The sequence below is a fragment of the Hemiscyllium ocellatum genome, chromosome 16 (genome assembly GCF_020745735.1).
Source record: "Hemiscyllium ocellatum isolate sHemOce1 chromosome 16, sHemOce1.pat.X.cur, whole genome shotgun sequence".
Lineage (NCBI taxonomy): Eukaryota > Metazoa > Chordata > Chondrichthyes > Orectolobiformes > Hemiscylliidae > Hemiscyllium > Hemiscyllium ocellatum.
The window spans coordinates 87,311,600-87,335,070 of NC_083416.1; the positions used below are offsets into that span (position 1 = coordinate 87,311,600).

At 43.8% G+C, this 23,471-nt stretch overlaps 1 protein-coding gene across 1 annotated transcript in view; it reads left to right on the top strand.

Annotated features, from left to right (window-relative positions):
• stard15 (StAR-related lipid transfer (START) domain containing 15) overlaps positions 1-23,471 on the top strand; it is a 161,544-nt gene that overhangs the window by 135,586 nt on the left and 2,487 nt on the right. The window contains exon 5 of the mRNA XM_060836964.1: positions 5,432-5,484. Within this exon, the coding sequence (XP_060692947.1) occupies positions 5,432-5,484 (53 nt within the window). The remainder of the gene's footprint in view (positions 1-5,431; positions 5,485-23,471) is intronic.

A 23,471-nucleotide genomic window follows, 5' to 3' on the forward strand; every position in this document is an offset into this window, starting at 1 on the left:
ATTGTGGGACGAAATCAGAGCAACTGAAGGAAACCCACACAGACACAAAAAGAACGTGCTAACTCCTCACAGACAGTAACCCAAGGCTGGGATCGAGCCTGGATCCCTGGCGCTGTGAGGGAGCAGTGCTAAGCACTGAGCCACCATGCTGCCCCATATAGCATCAGCTATTACTTTTATGTGGAACCTTGTCAAATACATTCTTCAAATCCATAAATTACTTTTATGTGGAAACTTGTCAAATCCAATTCCTCAGCAAATAAAGGCAAATATGGCAGGAACAATTAAACAATTCTTTGGAAGAGTCTTCCTCTCAAATATCCCATCCTTAATAACGTAGGAGCCAACTACATCAGTCTTAACAGTAATTGATTTCAAGAACACATTTGACAAGGTTCCACCCAAAAGTAATAGCTCATGCTATAGGGGGATACTGATAGATGATTGGTTGATTGGCAGAGTGTACAGCCAGCGAATATGGATGTGTTTTTTTTCTGATGGCAACATGTGATGAGTGGGGTTTGTCAGGAGTCTGTGCTGAGGCCTCAATGTTTTTCAATTTGCGTCAATGTATTATCTGAGGGGAGGAAAAGACCTGGTCACTAGACTTACAGATGACACAAACCTTGGTCAGGAAGTATGTTGTGAAGTTAATGTCACAAGATGTAAACAGATACAGATGAAATAACTGATTGGGCAAAAATCTGACAGATGGAGCATTCTATCAAAAAATACAAAGTTGGTCATAGAAACATAAAAGACATGGACAGGCATCAGTCATTCAGTCCTTTCAGCCTGCTCCACCATTCACTGCGATTATCGCTCACCATCATTCAGTCCCCTGTTCCTGTTTTCTCTCCAAACCCTTTGACTCCTTCAGTCTGAAGAACACCCCATTTAAAAAAGGGAGGGAGGGGAATAGCAGGTAGGTATAGGCTGATTAGTCTAACTTCTATGAGTGGAAAGGTGTTGGAATCTATTATAAAGCATTCAATAGCAGAACATTTGGAAAAATCATCATCTGAGCAAGCAAGAGCCACGTGGCTTCATTAAAGAGAAATTGTGTCTAACTAGTTAGAATCATAGAGGTGTACAAGACAGCAACAGACCCTTCGGTCCAACTTGTCTTTGCTGACGGTTCATCACAGTTTTTCGAGGATGTCTCAACTGGAGAGGTTAGAGGTGAACCGTAGATATGTGAAATATGAGGCTTATGTGGAAAAGTGCAAAGTTGTTCATTTTGGAAGGGAGAACAAAAGAACAGAATATTATTTGGAGAAAAACTGTAGAAAGCTGCAATACAAGGGATTTGGGGAATTTGCTTATGAAACACAGACAGTTATCACTCAGATGCAGCAGGTAATCAGGAATGGCTAATGGAATACTGGCCTTTATTTCAGGAAGATTGGAGTATAAGAGTTGGGAAGTCTCACTGCAACTGTAAAAGGTGCTGGAGAGACAACATCTGGTGTACTGTAGGCAGTTTTGGTTTTAGTTTATTGGAGGCAGTTCAGAGGGGGTTCATTGGAATGATCCCCGATATCCTGGAGCTTTCCTTTTTACCTGCAGGGTGAAAGTGGATACTGCAGATGCTGGAGATCAGAGTCAGGGTTAGAGTGGTGCTAGCAAAACACAGCAGGTCAGGCAGCATCCGAGGAGCTGGAGAATCGACATTTCGGGCAGGAGCTCTTCACCAGGAATGAGGCTGCGATCCTCTGAGGTGGAGAGGTAAATGGGAGGGGAGTGTGGCTGGAGAGAAGGTAGTTAAGAGTGCAATAGGTGAATGGAGATGGGGATAAAGATGTTAGGACAGAAAGAAGGGTGGAGTGGATAGGTGGAAATGAAGATTGGCAGGTAGGACAGGTCATGATGGTGCTGAGCTGGAAGACTGGAACTGGGGTAAGTAGGGGTAGAGGAAATGAGGAAATTGTTGAAGTCCACATTGATGCCCTGGGTTGAAGTATTCTGAGGTGGAAGATGAGGCATTCTTCCTCCAGGTTTTGGGTGGTGAGGGAGTGGCAATGGAGGAGACCCAAGACCTGCATGTCCTCGGCAGAGTGGGAGGGGGAGTTGAAATGTTCAGCCACGGGGGGGTTGGGTTGATTGGTGCGGCTGTCCCGGAGATGTTTCCTAAAGCGTTCTGCGAGGAGACATCCAGTCTCCCCAGTGTAAAGGAGACCACGTCAGGAGCAAAGGATACAATAGATGACATTGGTGGAAGTGCAGGTGAAACTTTGATGGAGGTGAGGGGGGAGGTGCCAGACCAACTGAACTTTTCCATAACTTTGACATTGTTGATCTCCAGTGCTTTGTCTGGAATGAAAGAGCAGGCTGTATTTCCAGCCAGTGCTGCCTTCTCAGTTGCTTTCATTAACATTGCCAAATCCTTGCTCACTTTCACAGACTCACAGAGTGTAGGTGATGCAACTCTGGATGAAGCTAGGTTATGTCAGTATATTGATGTTGGCTGTGTAAAGTCGGGTCTTTTTGCTGAGAGATTCTGCAAAGCTGCTAGTCCTTGTACTGAGGCTTGATGTTCCTGCCCCATCAGTATCAGGTTGGAGGTAGGTGAGATCTATAAGTGTCATATTGGACCTGTTTCCAGGAGTTTCTCTTCCTTTTGCAATTTTGGCCGATGTGAGATGGTGGCTATTGGAAGCAGCCATTTATAGCACCGTGGGCCTTGATAGCTGATTACAAGTCTAAACATTTCAAACCTGCAAAGTTGTGATGGAAAGGGGCCCATTCCATTAGCAGTGGTTCACCAATCCTCAGAGGAGTCACTAAACAGGAGAATCCTGCACCTGAATTGACAAATTGAAGCTCTGTTCTGGGGCTTCTGTCTTTGTAGGTTTTATAAATGACTTGGATGAGAAAGTTCAGAGTGGGTTAGTAAATTTGCAGATGAGGTGTCATCGATAGTATTGAGGGCTACTGCAGGCTGCAGCGCGACATAGACAGGATGCAGAGCTGGGCTGAGAAATGACAGATGGAATTCAACCTGGATTAATGCGAAGTGATGCATTTTGGAAGGTCAAACTCGAATGCTGAATATAGGATTAAAGACAGGATTTTTCGCAGTGTGGAGGAGTAGAGGGATCTGGGCTGCAAGTAGCAAAGATCCCTCAACGTTGCCTCCCAAGTGGATAGAGTTGTTAAGAAAGAATATGGTGTTTTGGCTTTCATTAACAGGGGGATTGAGTTTAAGAGCTGTGAGGTTTTGCTGCAGCTCTACAAGTCCCTGGTGAGACCACACTTGGAATATTGTGTCCAGTTCTGGTCGCCCTACTATAGGAAAGATACAGAGGCTTTGGAGAGGGTGCAAAGAAGGTTTACCAGGATGCTGCCTGGACTGGAGGACTTGCCTTATGAAGAAAGGCTGAATAAGCTCGGACTTTTCTCTCTGGAGAGAAGGAGGAAGAGAGGAGACCTGATCGAGGTGTACAAGATAATGAGAGGAATTGATAGAGTCAATAGCCAGAGACTTTTCCCCAGGGCAGGATTGACTAGTATGAGAAGTCATAGTTTGCAGATATTAGGAGGAAGGTATAAAGGAGACATCAGAGGTAGGTTCTTTATGCTGAGGGTTGTGAACGCATGGAATGCGTTGCCAGCTGATGTGGTGGAAGCGAAGTCATTGGGAACATTTAAGTGACTGCTGGACATGCACATGGATAGCAGTGAGTTGAGGGGTGTGTAGGTTAAGTTACTAAATTTTACATTAGGATTAAGTCTCGGCACAACATCGTGGGCCTAAGGGCCTGTTCTGTGCTGTATGTTTCTATGTTCTATAAAAGAAAACTTTACCATTCATTTTTAATTACATCAGCCCTCTCATAAAGCTGTCATTTATTCACAGCCTTTCATAATATTAACATCAGAAGCTTTTGATCACTTTAGCCTCTTAATGTTGAGTAGATAAATACATATGTGTTGGAAAATTACAAAGAATGTACATCATAAGACAAGGGAATCAAAATGTCAATCGAACAAAACCTGTCCTCCTCTCTGCAGCTCTATCAATCTTGCTGCAGAACTAAATGCATTAGGAACTGAAGCTCAGCCAAACATTCATAAGCAGGCTATCTGGTATATGCATAATCAAAAGCAGGATGGACAGGAGACCAGAGCAAATAGGTTATCCTTAGTGTCCTGGTCAATACTTTTCCTTATTTCAATATCACCGAAGAATAGATGATTGGTCATTATCATATTAATGTTCCTGGATCTTGCTGTGTACATTTATCTGCTCCTTTTCCTTCAGCAGAGATGACACTTTTAAAAAACTCTACTCCTTGGCTTGCAAAACAATTAGGATGTTCCAAGATTGTGAAAGGGTTATGGTTCTGAAGGAGCTCATTTTCATGTTATATTGAGCTCACCCTATTTGATGATGTCACATCAGTGACTTCAGCCTTTATAGGGAGCAGATATATTCTGTATCACTCCCTATAGAAGTATTAGTAATTATTCCTGCCTGATTGTATGAGTTGTGATTGTTCCTATCAAGCAATAAGTCACCATACTAACTGAGACAAGTATCTCTTTGATTTCGACTCACCAGTGGTCTATCCTTTACCACTGATCAATAGTTAGGACTTGGAGACAGCTTAGATAAAGGAGGATTGATGGCAGCAAAATGCCTCCAACAACCCTGCAGAGGAGGCAGATGTCGTAAGGTACCAGTCATGACAATCAGGGTAACCACTTTTCTTTCCTGACAATTTACCAATAATAAATATATTGGGAAAATTGCATGACCCTGTACAGTACCAGGGTCAAAGATGTCACAGAGTGACTGCAGCTCTGTTTTGAAGGAGGGTGAGGTGCCGTAATGAGGTCATAGTCCAACTGAGTGGAGAATGCCAGCAAAGACTGAGTTTATCTTTCCTCTTCATTTACTGTCCTGCTGTGAGATGCTAATCTATGGTTACAGCTAAATCTGAATGTGGGGAGAGCATTTTTCAACCCATAGTGGGCGGCACGGTGGCACAGTGGTTAGCACTGTTGCCTCACAGCGCCTGAGACCCGGGTTCAATTCCCGACTCAGGCGACTGACTGTGTGGAGTTTGCACGTTCTCCCCGTGTCTGCGTGGGTTTCCTCCGGGTGCTCCGGTTTCCTCCCACACTCCAAAAAATGTGCGGGTCAAATGAATTGGCCATGCCTAATTGCCCGTAGTGTTAGGTAAGGGGTAAATGTAGGGGTATGGGTGGGTTTCGCTTCGGCGGGTCGGTGTGGACTTGTTGGGCCGAAGGGCCTGTTTCCACACTGTAAGTCTAATCTAATCTAATCTAAAAAAAATCTTTTCTCTTTGAACCTTGAAGTTTTATTTTTCCAGCAGAAATCAAATTCATTGCCAGCAGCAAAATGGTTTTGGATGATTAAATTCCTCACGTGTTTATGTTAAATTGTTTCCTTTATATTTCACAGGTTCATTACCAAAATGGGTTGTGAATAGAGTTTCCCAGTTTGTAGCTCCCAAGGTAAGAATTTTATTTGTTCATGGGATATGGGTCCAGCATTGCCCATCCCTAATTGTCCAGAGGGTCACGTGTGGGTCTGGAGTCAGAACTAGATTAGTCTGTATAAGAATGGCATATTTGCTTCCCTACAGGTCACTGATTGATCAGATGAGGTTTATGTCAATTAACAATAGTTATATGGTCACCATTTGGTCAACATTTCATTTCAGATTTTATTCAATTAAAGGGTGAACCATCTGCCATAATAAGCCTGTTGGACTATAACCTAGTGTTGTGTAATTTTTAACTTTCTACACCCCAATCCAACACCGGTGTCTCCAAATCACATCTGCCATAGTGGGATTCCAACTCACATTCCCAAAACAAGAGTCTGGGATTCTAATGATGCACCCACTGATATTACCATCACCGCACCATCTCCCATGAGAATGAGGGTTGCTCAGTCAACGGCTTGAACCAATCCAAAGTGATGCCACCTGCTGAATTGAGTTTGAGACAATGAGATATTCATTATCAGAAAATTAATGTTTATTCTTCAAATAAACTGGAAGAGGCACCCTCCAGAATACACACAAAACTGACCCCATAATAAAAGAATTTAAACCTGAAGAAAATGTCAAAACAGCAACAACTCACATTTCTACAAAATCTTTAACCCAATAAGTCAACTGTTGGCATTTTGCAGGAATGTTATCAAACACAGTTCAACACTGATCTACACACAGGGGATGAAGAGCATTGACAATCAGGTTAGTTTCAAGGACCATTTAAAAGGAGGGACAGAGGTTATAGGGAGGGAATGCCAGAACCTCGGGCTCTCGGTATCTGAATGCACAACCATGACCAGTGAAGGATTAATATTAGGAAAGCACAGAAGGCCAGAATAAAATATAAATGATATTATTATGACCCACTGCAGCACAGTGTCATAAAAAAATCTCAGGCTGCACGTTTCTTCTCCAAAGCCATTTGTACACAAATCCAAAGACAGACAGTGGCACCACTCTCTTGGACCATCCCCAACCTTGATCACTTTGGCCACACTGCACGGAGGTCCCTCTAACCTGCACTGGGTGACCAACAGTCAGGAAGAAGAGTCTGAAGTGGAGCCAGAGGTCTGGGAGCAGCTCCTGAAATATTAAAAGAGTGGCAGAAACCTGATTTCAAATTTACCTCCCGTGTTAACGCAATTATATAAAGATGATCGGTGTTGGACTGAGGTAGACAAAGTTAACAATCACACAATGCCAGGTTATAGGCCAACAAGTTTGTTTGGAAATACTAGCTTTCAGTGTGCTGCTCCTTCATCAGGAGTATAGGGTACTTCCAAATAAATCTGCTGGACTATAACCTGGTGTTGTGTTCCTTTTAACTCTGTTAATACAAGTCATTTTCAAGTATATATAGATGTAGAAGTATATTTAGATATAGAAGAATATATAGTTATCAAAGTATATATAGATATAGATGCTATTGTCACATGTACATTACAAGAAAAATACAGTGAAAAGTGGGAAAGTCACCCAATCATGGCACCTGTATTAATAACAGAAATCATAAGTACATTCATAAGTAACAATAAAAGTAAATTTAAGACAAAAGTTCATCAAAGTCCATTCAATGGCTCTGGCCTCAGAGAAAGTTGATCAAGAGATTTTACACACAGTTGGAATGAGGCCATCAACCCATGATGAGAACTCTATACTGGGCCAAAACCCAAACACTGAGCCATCAGAAAAACTGGGCTGAAAAGGCACAACCAGGAAAAACTGCCGCCAAGACCACCACCTCTGGAATGAAAACACCACGCGGAGCCATCGCACCACCAGGCCAGAAGTGTTCGACAAAGATTAAGCTGGACCGCTGAGGAGATCTCTGCACTGGGAAAAAAACCACTGCGTCAGGACACTACGCTACAGGGCTGGGACCACCACACTGGGGAAAAACCCACTACATCAGGGTACCACAGCACAGGGCTGAGCCCACCACACCAGAAAAGACCACTATTCAGGACCACTGGAAGTCACCCCTTCACTGGATCAGGACAGAGTCTCAGCTGAAGCTGTTAAATGAAGGTAAGATGAATTTAGATATTAACTATACTAATTGGAAACATTCAAAACAGGCAAAGTAAAGACAAACTGTAAAAACAAACAGAGTGGGTGAGCTACGGGCTCCTGAGTTGATGAGCCCACACACTGCCCTGCTACTCCACTGCTGCCATCCTGATATTATTTTTAATCAAAAAGAAGTGATTATCAATGATCATAATTTTTTTTTAAAAAGGTGGTAGAGATAAACCAGGGAATTACCGACTGATGAGTCTCACATCAGTGATAGGGAACCTATTGGAGAAAATCCTGAAGTACAGAATTAATCTCCACTTGGATAGTAAGGTTTGATCAGGAATAGTCAGCATGGCTTTGTCAGAGGAAGGGCATGCATAACAAATCTGGCTGAACCTTTCATGAAGGTGACCAAGTGTATCAATGAGGGTAGTGCAGTTGATGTAGTTTATATTGATTTAAGCAAGGCCTTTGAAATGGTAGATTAATAAATAAGATACAGGCTCATGGGATCCAGAGAAATTTAACAAGTTTGATCCAAAATCACCTTAGTGGCAAGAGACAGAGGGTGGTGATAAAATGTTGCTTTGTGACTGGAGACCTGTATCCAGTCGGATAACACAGGGATCAGGATCCATTCTTGTTTATGATAGATACAAATGATGTAGATGAGAATGTGCAGGAAAAGATAAGATAGGCCAAGTGTATGGCAGTGATGAAAAATGATTTAGGTGACTGGAAGATTAGGGTTGGTCAGATGGGCATATCAGTGGCAGATGGAATTTAACCCTGATAAATGTCAGGTAATGCACTTTGACAGAAGGAACAAAACAAGGGAGAACTTAATGAATGGCAAAATGTTAGGAAGCTCAGAGGAAAATTATAGGCCAATTAGCTTAACTTCGGTTGTTGGTAAAATTCTAGAATCCATCATTAAGGATAAGGTTTCTAAATTCCTGGAAGAGCAGAGTCTGATTAGAACAAGTCAACATGGATTTAGTAAGGGGAGGTCATGCCTGACAAACCTGTTGGAATTCTTTGAAGAGGTGACAAGTAGGGTAGACCAGGGAAACCCAGTGGATGTGGTCTATCTAGACTTTCAAAAGGCCTTTGATAAGGTGCCACACGGGAGGCTGTTGAGCAAGGTGAGGGCCCATGGTGTTCGAGGTGAGCTGCTGGGATGGATTGAGGATTGGCTGTCTAACAGAAGGCAGAGAGTTGGGATAAAAGGTTCTTTTTCAGAATGGCAGCCGGTGACGAGTGGTGTCCCGCAGGGTTCAGTGTTGAGGCCACAACTATTCGCATTTTATATTAATGATTTGGATGAGGGGACTGGGGGCATTCTAGCGAAGTTTGCCGATGATACGAAGTTAGGTGGACAGGCAGGTAGTACTGAGGAAGTGGGGAGGCTACAGAAGGATCTAGACAGGTTGGGAGAGTGGTCCAAGAAATGGCTGATGGAATTTAACGTGAGCAAGTGCGAGGTCTTGCACTTTGGCAAAAAGAATAAAAGCATAGATTACTTTCTAAATGGTGAGAAAATTAGTAAAGCCAAAGTACAAAGGGATCTGGGAGTGCTAGTCGAGGATTCTCTAAAGGTAAACATGCAGGTTGAGTCCGTGATCAAGAAAGCGAATGCAATGTTGTCTCTTATCTCAAGAGGGTTGGAATATAAAAGCAGAGATGTGCTACTGAGACTTTATAAAGGTCTGGTTAGGCCCCATTTGGAGTACTGAGTCCAGTTTTGGTCCCTACACCTCAGGAAGGACATACTGGCACTGGAACGTGTCCAGCGGAGATTCACACGGATGATCCCTGGAATGTCAGGTCTAACATATGAGGAACGGCTGAAGATCCTGGGATTATATTCATTGGAGTTTACAAGATTAAGGGGAGACTTAATAGAGTCGTACAAGATAATACATGGCTTGGAAAGGGTGGACGCTCGGAAATTGTTTCCATTAGGCGAGGAGACTAGGACCGTGGACACAGCCTTAGAATTAGAGGGGGTCCATTCAGAACAGAAATGCGGAGACATTTCTTCAGCCAGAGAGTGGTGGGCCTGTGGAATTCATTGCCACGGAGTGCAGTGGAGGCCGGGACGCTAAATGTCTTCAAGGCCGAGATTGATAGATTCTTGTTGTCATGAGGAATTAAGGGCTACGGGGAGAACGCTGGTAAGTGGAGTTGAAATGCCCATCAGCCATGATTGAATGGCAGAGTGGACTCGATGGGCCAAATGGCCGTACTTCCACTCCTATGTCTTATGGTCTTATGGTCTTAGGAACAAAGGGATCTTGGGTGTTGATCAACAAATTCCTGAAGGTGGCAAGACAGGCTACTTGTGAAAATGCATATGGATGGGATGCTGTTCAGAGGGTCAGTGTGAACTTGTTCGGCTGAATGGCCAGTTCCCCCAATGTGGGGATTCCTTTCTCTTCTAGGCGTAGATGATGATATGGGGCAAGGACATGCAATTGTCCCCTGAGTGTGGGGCTCAGCTGCTCATGGTTCAGGCAGCAGGTTCTGCTGAACTCACATGGCTACATTATTGTTACAGAGTCATAGAGATGTACAGCACGGAAACAGAGCCTTCGGTCCAACTCATCCATGCCGACCAGATATCCCAACCTATTCTAGTCCCATTTGCCAGCACTCGGCCCATATCCCTCCAAACCCTTCCTATTCATATACCCATCCAGATGCCTTTCAAATGTTGAAATTGTACCAGCCTCCACCACTTCCTCTGACTGTTCATTCCATAAACACACCACCCTCTGTGTGAAAAACTTGACCCTTAGGTCCCTTTTATATCATTCCCCTCTCACCCTAAACCTATGCCCTCCAGTTCTGGACTCCCCGACCCCAGAGAAAAGACTTTGTCTGTTTACCCTATCCATGCCCCTCATGATTCTCTAAACCTCTATGAGGTCACTCCTCAGCCTCCGATGTTCCAGGGAAAACAGCTCCAGCCTGTTCAGCCTCTCCCTGTAGCTCAAATCCTCCAACCCTGGCAACATCCTTGTAAATCTTTTCTGAACCCTTTCAAGTTTCACAACATCCTTCCGATAGGAAGGAGACCAGAATTGCACGCAATATTTCAAAAGTGGCCTAACCAACATCCTGTACATCCACAACATGACCTCCCAACTCCTATATTCAATACTCTGACCAATAAAGGAAAGCATACCAAATGCCTTGTTCACTATCCTATCTACATATGACTCAATTTTCAAGGAGCTTTGAACCTGCACTCTAAGGTCTCTTTGTTCAGCAGCACTCCCAAGGACCTTAACAAAGTGTATAAGTCCTGTTAAGATTTTCTTTCCCAAAATACAACACCTTGCATTTATCTAAATTAAATTCCATCTGCCACTCCTCAGCCCATTGGGTCACCTGATCAAGATCCTATTGTAATCTGAGGTATATTCCTCACTGTCCACTACACCTCCAATTTTGGTGTCATGTGCAAACTTACTAACCATACCTCGAGCAGTCTTTAGCAAATAGAATACAGGAGAACCCTTAAGCTTTCTATAAGTATGTGAGGAATAAAAGGATGATTAGGGTAGGAATAGGGCCAATCAAAGACAGAATTAGGAAGTTGTGTGTGGACCCTGTGGAGAGGTACTAAATGAACATTTCTCATCGGTTTGCACTCAGGCAAAGGAGAATATTGTTGAGGCGAAGAATGTGGTACGAGATATTAGACTAAAATGTATTGAGGTTATTGTGGTTCTGTTCGCTGAGCTGGAAGTTTTTGTTGCAAACGTTTCGTCCCCTGGCTAGGAGACATCATCAGTGCTCTGGAGCCTCCTGCGAAGCGCTTCTTTGATGTTTCTTCCGGTATTTATAGTGGTCTGTCCTTGCCGCTTCCGGGTGTCAGTTTCAGCTGTCCGCTGTAGTGGTTGGTATATTGGGTCCAGGTCGATGTGTTTGTTGATGGAGTTTGTGGATGAATGCCATGCCCCTAGGAATTCCCTGGCTGTTCTCTGTCTGGCTTGCCATATGATAGTAGTGTTTTCCCAGTCAAATTCATGTTGCTTGTTTTCTGAGTGTGTGGCTACTAGGGATAGCTGGTCGTGTCGTTTCGTGGCTAGTTGATGTTCATGTATGCGGATTGTTAGCTATCTTCCTGTTTGTCCTATATAGTGTTTTGTGCAGTCCTTGCATGGTGTTTTGTAAACTACATTAGTTTTGCTCATGTTGGGTATTGGCTCCTTTGTTCTAGTAAGTTGTTGTCTGAGCGTGGCTGTTGGTTTGTGTGCCGTTATGAGTCCTAAGGGTCGTAGTAGTCTGGCTGTCAGTTCTGAAATGCTCCTGATGTATGGTAGTGTGGCTAGTCCTTTTGGTTGTGGCATGTCCTCGTTCCGTGGTCTATCTCTTAGGCATCTGTTGATAAAGTTGCGCGGGTATCCGTTTTTGGCGAATACCTTGTATAGGTGTTTCTCTTCCTCTTTTCGCAGTTCTGGTGTACTGCAGTGTGTTGTGGCTCTTTTGAATAGTGTCCTGATGCAGCTTCGTTTGTGTGTGTTGGGGTGGTTACTTTCATAGTTTAGGACTTGGTCTGTGTGTGTTGTTTTCCTGTGTACCCTTGTGGTGAATTCTCCGTTCGGTGTTCTCTGTACTATCACGTCTAGGAATGGGAGTTGGCTATCCTTTTCTTCTTCTCTCGTGAATCGGATTCCTGTGAGTGTGACGTTGATGATCCGGTGTGTTTTTTCTATTTCCGTGTTTTTGACGATTACAAACGTGTCATCGACATATCTGACCCAGAGTTTGGGTTGAATTTGTAGTAGGGCTGTTTGTTCTAACCTTTGCATAACTGCCTCTGCTATGAGTCCCGAGATTGGTGATCACATGGGTGTTCCGTTGATTTGTTTGTATATCTGATTGTTGAATGTAAAGTGTGTAGTGAGGCACAAGTCCAGTAGTTTAAGTATGCCGTCTTTGTTGATAGGTTCCGTCTCCTGTTTTCTGTTCTGTATGTCCAGTAGGTTGGCTATTGTTTCTCTGGCTAGGATTTTGTCAATCGAAGTGAACAGTGCCGTCACGTCGAATGAGATCATGGTTTCTTCTTTGTCTATGTGTGTATTCCTGATGGCATCCAAGAATTCCTGTGTTGATTGTATGGAGTGTTTGGATCCGCTGACCAGGTGTTTCAGTTTCTGTTGTAGTTCTTTGGCCAGTTTGTATGCTGGTGTCCCTGGTAGTGATACTATGGGTCTGAGTGGGATGTCTGGCTTGTGTACTTTGGGTAGTCCATAGAATTTGGGGGTGTTGTTGCTTTCCGGTTTCATTCTTCGTAGGTCAGCTTTGGTTATCTGTCCGTTTTTTTGTAGATTCCTTAGTGTGTTATTTATTCTATTGGTGAGTTGTGATGTGGGGTCAGAATCCTTTATTTGGTAGGTGTTGGTGTCTGCTAGTAGGTGTTGTGCTTTTTTGATGTAATCTGATTTATCTAGGATGACAGTCATTCTGCCTTTATCTGCTGGTAGTATGATTATGTTCTTATCATTTCTTAGTGCTTTCAGTGCTTCCCTCTCCTTGGTGTTGAGGTTATGTGTTTGTCTTTTTCTTATCATCATAGGTACGACCATTTGTCTCACTGTTTGTTGTGTCTCTTCTGTCAGTCCATTGTTCCTGAGTGTGCATTCTAGTGCTGCTAGGAAGTCTGCTGTCTTGGCATCCCTGTGGTTGTAGTTGAGTCCCTTGGCCAGTATAGTTCTTTCCATGTCTGTGAGCTGTCTGTGGGAGAGGTTTTTAACCCAGGTGTGTGTTGTAGTGTCCTCTTTTTTGTGTGTTAGTTTGGCCATTTTTTCTTTTAGTGCCGTTTTTTTGCGGTGTGTTGTCCTGTTCTGTCCTATAGTGACAGCCTGTTCTATGGTCCAGGTCCATTCATGATTAGTGGTTTTTGAAATTAACGACTTTTGGCGCACAATTTCTTGTTTGTATTTGTGCAGTCGGTTGTGAGCGTCTGTAATCATTACCTGGATCATCCTGAGTCCGTTCTGCTTGGCTGTTTCCCTGGCTTGTGGATTATTGACTCGTGGTCTGTACCTGACGCATTGTGGAAGGATTTGATTCTTTCGGCATTCGTGTAGGAACCGGAGTTGTTCATATGTGGCGCTTAGGCGGTTAGCGCAGGATTCCCATTTCCTGGCTTGTCTCAGCGTCTCTCGCCCATAAGTGTTCAAGGTTTGTGCGATGATTTGTAGCTCGGGTGCTCGTTGTTGTGGTTCTGTTCGCCGAGCTGGAAGTTTTTGTTGCAAACGTTTCGTCCCCTGGCTAGGAGACATCATCAGTGCTCTGGAGCCTCCTGCGAAGAGCTTCTTTGATGTTCCTTCCGGTATTTATAGTGGTCTGTCCTTGCCGCTTCCGGGTGTCAGTTTCAGCTGTCCGCTGTAGTGGTTGGTATATTGGGTCCAGGTCGATGTGTTTGTTGATGGAGTTTGTGGATGAATGCCATGCCCCTAGGAATTCCCTGGCTGTTCTCTGTCTGGCTTGCCCTATGATAGTAGTGTTGTCCCAGTTGAATTCATGTTGCTTGTTGTCTGAGTGTGTGGCTACTAGGGATAGCTGGTCGTGTCGTTTCGTGGCTAGTTGATGTTCATGTATGCGGATTGTTAGCTGTCTTCCTGTTTGTCCTATATAGTGTTTTGTGCAGTCCTTGCATGGTACTTTGTAAACTACATTAGTTTTGCTCATGTTGGGTATTGGCTCCTTTGTTCTAGTAAGTTGTTGTCTGAGCGTGGCTGTTGGTTTGTGTGCCGTTATGAGTCCTAAGGGTCGCAGTAGTCTGGCTGTCAGTTCTGAAACGCTCCTGATGTATGGTAGTGTGGCTAGTCCTTTTGGTTGTGGCATGTCCTCGTTCCGTGGTCTATCTCTTAGGCATCTGTTGATAAAGTTGCACAGGTATCCGTTTTTGGCGAATACCTTATATAGGTGTTCCTCTTCCTCTTTTCGCAGTTCTGGTGTGCTGCAGTGTGTTGTGGCTCTTTTGAATAGTGTCCTGATGCAGCTTCGTTTGTGTGTGGTGGGGTGGTTACTTCCATAGTTTAGGACTTGGTCTGTGTGTGTTGTTTTCCTGTGTACCCTTGTGGTGAATTCTCCGTTCGGTGTTCTCTGTACTATCACGTCTAGGAATGGGAGTTGGCTATTCTTTTCTTCTTCTCTCGTGAATCGGATTCCTGTGAGTGTGGCGTTGATGATCCGGTGTGTTTTTTCTATTTCCGTGTTTTTGACGATTACAAACGCGTCATCGACATATCTGACCCAGAGTTTGGGTTGAATTTGTGGTAGGGCTGTTTGTTCTAACCTTTGCATAACTGCCTCTGCTATGAGTCCCGACATTGGTGATCCCATGGGTGTTCCGTTGATTTGTTCGTATATCTGATTGTTGAATGTAAAGTGTGTAGTGAGGCACAAGTCCAGTAGTTTAAGTATGCCGTCTTTGTTGATAGGTTCCGCCTCCTGTTTTCTGTTCTGTATGTCTAGTAGGTTGGCTATTGTTTCTCTGGCTAGGGTTTTGTCAATCGAAGTGAACAGTGCCGTCACGTCGAATGAGATCATGGTTTCTTCTTTGTCTTTGTGTGTATTCCTGATGGCGTCCAAGAATTCCTGTGTTGATTGTATGGAGTGTTTGGATCCGCTGACAAGGTGTTTCAGTTTCTGTTGTAGTTCTTTGGCCAGTTTGTATGCTGGTGTCCCTGGTAGTGATACTATGGGCCTGAGTGGGATGTCTGGTTTGTGTACTTTGGGTAGTCCATAGAATCTGGGGGTGTTGTTGCTTTCAGGTTTCATTCCATACAAACGGTCGTACCTATGATGATAAGAAAAAGACAAACACATAACCTCAACACCAAGGAGAGGGAAGCACTGAAAGCACTAAGAAATGATAAGAACATAATCATACTACCAGCAGATAAAGGCAGAATGACTGTCATCCTAGATAAATCAGATTACATCAAAAAAGCACAACACCTACTAGCAGACACCAACACCTACCAAATAAAGGATTCTGACCCCACACCACAACTCACCAATAGAATAAATAACACACTAAGGAATCTACAAAAAAACGGACAGATAACCAAAGCTGACCTACAAAGAATGAAACCAGAAAGCAACAACACCCCCAGATTCTATGGACTACCCAAAGTACACAAACCAGACATCCCACTCAGACCCATAGTATCACTACCAGGGACACCAGCATACAAACTGGCCAAAGAACTACAACAGAAACTGAAACACCTGGTCAACGGATCCAAACACTCCAAACAATCAACACAGGAATTCTTGGACGCCATCAGGAATACACACATAGACAAAGAAGAAACCATGATCTCATTCGACGTTACGGCACTGTTCACTTCGATTGACAAAACCTTTGCCAGAGAAACAATAGCCAACCTACTGGACATACAGAACAGAAAACAGGCATACTTAAACTACTGGACTTGTGCCTCACTACACACTTTACATTCAACAATCAGATATACGAACAAATCAACGGAACACCCATGGGATCACCAATCTCGGGACTCATAGCAGAGGAGGTTATGCAAAGGTTAGAACAAACAGCCCTACTACAAATTCAACCCAAACTCTGGGTCAGATATGTCGATGACACGTTTGTAATCATCAAAAACATGGAAATAGAAAAAACACACCGGATCATCAACGCCACACTCACAGGAATCCAATTCACGAGAGAAGAAGAAAAGGATAGCCAACTCCCATTCCTAGACGTGATAGTACAGAGAACACCGAACGGAGAATTCACCACAAAGGTACACAGGAAAACAACACACACAGACCAAGTCCTAAACTATGGAAGTAACCACCCCAACACACACAAACGAAGCTGCATCAAGACACTATTCAAAAGAGCCACAACACACTGCAGTACACCAGAACTGCGAAAAGAGGAAGAGGAACACCTATACAAGGTATTCGCCAAAAACGGATACCCGTGCAACTTTATCACCAGATGCCTAAGAGATAGACCATGGAACGAGGACATGCCACAACCAAAAGGACTAGCCACACTACCACACATCAGGAGCGTTTCAGAACTGACAGCCAGACTACTGCGACCCTTAGGACTCATAACGGCACACAAACCAACAGCCACGCTCAGACAACAACTTACTAGAACAAAGGAGCCAATACCCAACATGAGCAAAACTAATGTAGTTTACAAAATACCATGCAAGGACTGCACAAACACTATATAGGACAAACAGGAAGACAGCTAACAATCCGCATACATGAACATCAACTAGCCACGAAACGACACGACCAGCTATCCCTAGTAGCCACACACTCAGACAACAAGCAACATGAATTCAACTGGGACAACACTACTATCATAGGGCAAGCCAGACAGAGAACAGCCAGGGAATTCCTAGAGGCATGGCATTCATCCACAAACTCCATCAACAAACACATCGACCTGGACCCAATATACCAACCACTACAGCGGACAGCTGAAACTGACACCCGGAAGCGGCAAAGACAGACCACTATAAATACCGAAAGAAACATCAAAGAAGCGCTTCGCAGGAGGCTCCAGAGCACTGATGATGTCTCCTAGCCAGGGGACGAAACGTTTGCAACAAAAACTTCCAGCTCGGCGAACAGAACCACAACAACGAGCACCCGAGCTACAAATCTTCGCACAAACCTTGTATTGAGGTTAGTTATGAACTGGTGTTATCAATTCTAGAAGGAGTGAAAGTAGACAACTCCCCTGGGTTGGATGGGATTATCCAAGGATTCTCTGGGAAACTAGGGAGGAGATGGCAGAACATTTGGCTTTGATATTTGAGTCATCATTGTCTATAGACTTGGTACCAGAGGACTGGAGGATTGCAAATGTTGTGCCCTTGTTCAAGAAGGGTAGTAGAATTGACTCAGGTAATTATAGACCAGTGACCCTTACTTCTGTTGTAGGAAAAGTTTTGGAAAGGATTATAAGAGATAAGATTTATAATCATCTAGCAAGCAACAATTTGATTTCAGATAGTCAACATGGTTTCATCAAGGGCAGGTCATGTCTCACAAACCTCATTGAGTTTTTGAGAGGGTGACCAAGCATGTAGATGAGGGTAGGGCAGTTGACGTGGTATACATGGACTTCAGTAAAGCCTTTGATAAGGTTCCACATGGTAGGCTGTTGGAGAAAATGCAGAGACATGGAATTGAGGGTGATTTAGCAGTTTATATTAGGAACTGGCTTTCTGTAAGAAGGCAGCGAGTGGTGGTTGATGAAAAATATTCAGCCTGGAGTCCGGTTACAAGTGGTGTGGCACAAGGATCTGTTTTGAGACCACTGCTGTTTGTCATTTTTATAAATGACTTAGACGCAGGCATAACATAGGTGGATGGGTTAGTAAATTTGCAGATGACACTGAAGTTGGTGGAGTAGTGGACAGTGTGGAAGAATGTTGCAGGTTGCAGGGGGACTTGGATAAACTGCAAAATTGGGCTGAAAGGTGGTTAATGGAGTTCAATGCAGCTAAAGGTGAGGTGATGCACTTTGTGAAGAATAACAGCAAGGCAGAGTACTGGGTCAATGGAAAGATTCTTGGTAGTGTGGATGTGCAGAGGGATCTTGGAGTCCATGTACATAGAGCCCTGAAAGTTGCCATCCAGGTGGATAGTGCTGTTAAGAAGGCATACGGTGTTTTAGGTTTCGTTCGTAGAGGTATTGAGTTCCGGAACCGCAATATGATGCTGCAACTATACAAAACGCTGGTGCGGCCACACTTGGAATATTGTGTACAGTTCTGGTCCCCATATTTTGGGAAGGATGTGGAAGCATTGGAAAAGGTGCAGAGGAGATTTGCCAGGATGTTGTCTGGTCTGGAGGGAAGGTCTTATGAGGAAAGGCTGAGGGACTTGGGTCTGTTCTCATTGGAAAGAAGAAGGCTAAGGAGGGATTTGACAGAGACATACAAGATGATCAGAGGATTAGACAGGGTAGACAGTGAAAGTTGTTTTCCTAGGATGATGATGTCAGCGTGTACGAGGGGCATAACTATAAATTATGGGGTGATAGATTAAGACAGATGTCAGAGGCAGGTTTTTATGCAGAGAGTGTATGGGCGCGGAATGCCCTACCTGCTAATGTCGTTAACTCAGCCACTTTAGGGCGATTTAAACAATCCTTAGATAAGCACAAGGATGATTTTGGGATAGTGTAGGGGGACGAGCTGAGAATAGTTCACAGGTTGGCGCAGCATCGAGGGCCAAAAGGCCTGTTCTGTGCTGTATTGTTCTATGTTCTAAGTTCATATCCAGATCATTTATTTAAATGATACAAAGAAGTGGAGTCAGCATCGATCCTTGTGGCACTCCATTGGTCACAGGCCTCCAGTCTAAAAAATAACCTTCCACCACCACCCTCTGTCTTCTACCTTTGAGCCAGATCTATATACAAATGGCTAGTTCTCCTTGTATTCTATGAGATCTAAACTTGCTACCTAGTGTTCTATGGGGAATATTTTCGAATGCCTTACGTCAACCACTCTGCCCTCATCAATTATTTTGTTGCTTCTTCAAAAAAACTCAATCAAGTTCATGAGACATGATTTCCCATGCAGAAAGCCATGTTGACTATCCCTATCAGTCTTTGCCTTTATAAATACATGTACATCCTGTCCCTCAGGATTCCCTCCAACAACTTGCCCACCACCAATGTCAGGCCCACTGGTCTATAGTTCCTTGAATTGTCCTTACCACCCTTCTTAAATAATGTGACCACGTCAGCGAGCCTCCAGTCTTCCGGCACCTGACCTGTGACAATAGATGGTACAAATATCTCAGCAAGGGGCCCAGCAATCTCTTCCCTAGCTTCCCACAGAGTTCTAGAGTACACCTGATCAGGTCGTGGGATTTATTCATTTTTATGCGTTTCAAGACATCCAGCACTTCCTCCTCTGTAATACGGACATTTTTCAAGATGGTACCATCTATTTCCCCACATTCTATATTTTCCATGTTCTTTTCCACAGTAAACACTGATGTAAAATACTCATTTGGTATCTCTGCCATCTCCTGCCTTGCTGATCTTTGAGGGACCTTATTCACTCCCTAGTTACCCTTTTGTTCTTAACGTATATATAAAAACCCTTTGGATTCTCCTTAACTCTGTTTGCCAAAGCCATCTCTTGTATCCTTTTTGCCCTCCTGATTTCCCTCAAAAGTGTACTCCTACTGCCTTTATATGCTTCCAAGGATTCACTTGATCTCTCTTCTCTATACCTGACATATGCTTGCTTCTTTTTCTTAATCAGACCCTCAATTTCTCTAGTCATACTGCATTCCCTATAGCTGCTGTCCTTTCCTTGACAGGAATATCCTATCTCTGGATTCTCGTTATCTCATTTCTGAAAGCTTTCCATTTTCTAGCCACCCCATTACCTGCAAACATCTACCTCCAATCAGCTTTTGAAAGTTAGAACATAGAACGTAACAGCGCAATACAGGCCCTTCAGCCCTTGATGTTGCACCGACCTGTGAATTTAATCTGATGCCCATCAAACCTATACTGTTCCATTATTATCCATATGTATGTCCAATGCCCATTTAAATGCCTTTAATGTCGGCAAGTCTACTACAGTTGCAGGCAGGCTGTTCCACACCTCTACTAATCTCTGAGTAAAGAAACTACTCTTGATACCTGTCGTAAATCTATCACCCCTCAATCTAAAGCTGTGTCCCCTTGTGTTAGCCATCACCATCCGAGGAAAAATGCTCTCACTGTCCACCCTATCTAACCCTCTCGTTATCTTGTACATTGCGATTAAGTCACCTCTCAACCTTCTTCTCTCCAACAGAAACAGCATCAGTTCCCTCAGCCTTTCCTCATAAGACCTTCCCTCCATACCAGACAACATTCCAGTATATTTCCTCTGAACCCTTTCCAAAGCTTCCACATCCTTCCTATAATGCAGTGACCAGAACTGCACGTAATACTTCAAGTGTGACTTTACCAGTATCTTGTTCAGTTGAAGTATGACCTCATGGCTCCGAACTCAATCCCCCTACCAATAAACGCCAACACACCATATACCTTCTTAACAACCCTATCAACCTGGATGGCAACTTTCAGGGATTTATGCTCCTGGACGCCAAGATCTCTATGTACATCTATACTGCCACAAATTTTACATCTTCTGAAGTGAACCACCTCACACTTTTCTGCATTAACCTCCATTTGCCACTGCTCAGCCCAGCTCTGCATCTTATCTATGTCCCTCAATAACCCACAACATCCTTCTGCACTATCCAAAACTCTGCCTACCTTATTGTCATCTACAAATTTACTAATCCATCCTTCTACACCCACATCCAGGTCATTTGCTGGCCTATAATTACCTGGCTTGTCCCAACTCCCCTTCTTAAACAAGGGAACAACATTTGCTATCCTCCTGTCTTCTGGCACTATTCCTGTCGACAGTGATGACATAAAGATCAAAGCCAAAGGCTCTGCAATCTCCTCCCTGGCTTCCCAGAGAATCCGAGGGTAAATCCCATCCACCAACATCTTCTCATGTCCCATCCTGGCTCTTCTTAGCCCTCTCTTTAGACCTTTTCTGGCTAACCTAAGACTCTTAAGCCCCCTAACTGAGCCGTCACGTCTCATCCTCACGTAAGCTTTCTTCTTCTCTTGGCAAGAGCTTCAACTCCTTTTGTAAACCATGGATCCCTCTGTCAACAACTACCTCCGTGCCTGATAGGGATATACTTATCAAAGACCCACAGTAGCTGTTACTTGAATAAGTTCCACACTTCAAGTTTGTCCATCCCTTGCAGTTTCCTTTCCCATCCTATGCATCCAAAGTCTTGCCTAATCACATCATAATTGCCTTTCCCCCAGTTGCACCTCTTTCACTGTGGTATATACCTAACCCTGCCCATTGCTATTGCAAACATAACCAAATTGTGGCCAAAGTGCTCACTTACCTCCCTATCTAACACCTGGCTGGGTTCATTACTCAATATCAAATCCAACATGGCATCGTCCCTTGTTAGCCTGTCTACATACTGTGTCAGTAAACCCTCCTGCACACACTGAACAAAAACCCATCCATTTAAACTACTTGAACTATAGTATTCCCAATCAACATTTACAGTAAGGCTATACTCAAAACTATTCACTTATCTGTTTCTATGCTGTAACCTCTCTCAAACAGGTTCCTCCAAGATCACTTGTGAATTTTGCTGTTTAAGTTTTCCTAGACATACTCCGATGTCCAGCGATACCCTGTACGTGAATTCAAACAGCAAAGGCAGTAACTGTGCAGATTCACTGCTGTGTCAATTAGCAGTGTGGGTTTCTTTTCTCTCTCCCCCTTATGGACCATGTACTCGCTGCCTTTGTCTGTCTTTCTCCCCTTTAAAACTGCTGTTGTTTTGATTTTTTTTTCTCCAAAGTTCCAAAACAATTGCAGAAGCATATAAAACAGTAATTGCTGCTTCTGGAATTCAAGGAAATCACCTCCAACACCCAAAATACCTCAAAAAGGGAGCAAAAGTTACAGCTATAAATTTTTCCCATCCTCCTTCTTGGAGATTACACAGAATCATGGTCTTTTCAGCTTTTTTGTTTTGACTGCCCTGGGATCTCCTTCTGATGCCCTTCTACAGGAGGCCAGGGTCCCATGTATCTCTATCCCTGCTCCATCAGAAGATGAGTCAGGACCTCGTTGGTCAACTCGGAGCCAGGACCCATCAGACGACCCAGTATCAAAGGAGGTACAGGACCTCTGCAGCGTGGTTGTCTCCAGCTCAGAGGCAGTGGACATTGATGCAATGGCACTCGTGGAAGCAAGAAAGGAGCACATTGCCAGGGCCCCGGGATTGATGTCAGCCAACAGCGATTGGAGAAGCTTAGAGAGTGAAGGCCACAGAGAAGGAAAGATGAACGTTTGAAGCTGCTTTAGTTTAAATAATATCAGTATCAATTAATTTGTTCAGTATTTTAATATTTTTTACGGTTTATTCAGTCATTTATTCTGTAATCCAAGATAACGTCTGAAGGTGGCGACGTCATCCACTTTTCACTGTACCTGGGTACAAGTGACAATACATTATATATATAAATAAATAGATAGATAAATAACCAGACAGATAGAAAAGATAAGGTTGATCCATGGCCGGGATTAATAGAAAACAAAATTTTAAAAATTGCTGGCAGAGCTCAGCAGGTCTGGTAACATCTGTGGAACATCTGTGCAACATCTGTGTAACATCTGTGTAACATTGTGGAACATCTGTGGAAAAGAAGGGGACATAATTTTAAAGCAAAAAGCAGAAGGTTTAGACAGATCTTCACTCAGGCTGATGGGAATCTGGAGGTTAGGTGAAGCGAGAAACCTTCTTCACTCAGGGTGATGGGGATCTGGAGGTTAGGTGAAGCGAGAAACCTCCTTCACTCAGGGTGACGGGAATCTGGAGGTTAGGTGAAGCGAGAAACCTCCTTCACTCAGGGTGATGGGAATCTGGAGGTTAGGTGAAGCGAGAAACCTCCTTCACTCAGGGTGACGGGAATCTGGAGGTTAGGTGAAGCGAGAAACCTTCTTCACTCAGGGTGACGGGAATCTGGAGGTTAGGTGAAGCGAGAAACCTTCTTCACTCAGGGTGATGGGAATCTGGAGGTTAGGTGAAGCGAGAAACCTCCTTCACTCAGGGTGACGGGAATCTGGAGGTTAGGTGAAGCGAGAAACCTTCTTCTCTCAGGGTGACGGGAATCTGGAGGTTAGGTGAAGCGAGAAACCTTCTTCTCTCAGGGTGACGGGAATCTGGAGGTTAGGTGAAGCGAGAAACCTCCTTCACTCAGGGTGATGGGAATCTGGAGGTTAGGTGAAGCAAGAAACCTCAAAATAATTACAAAGTACTTGAAATGTA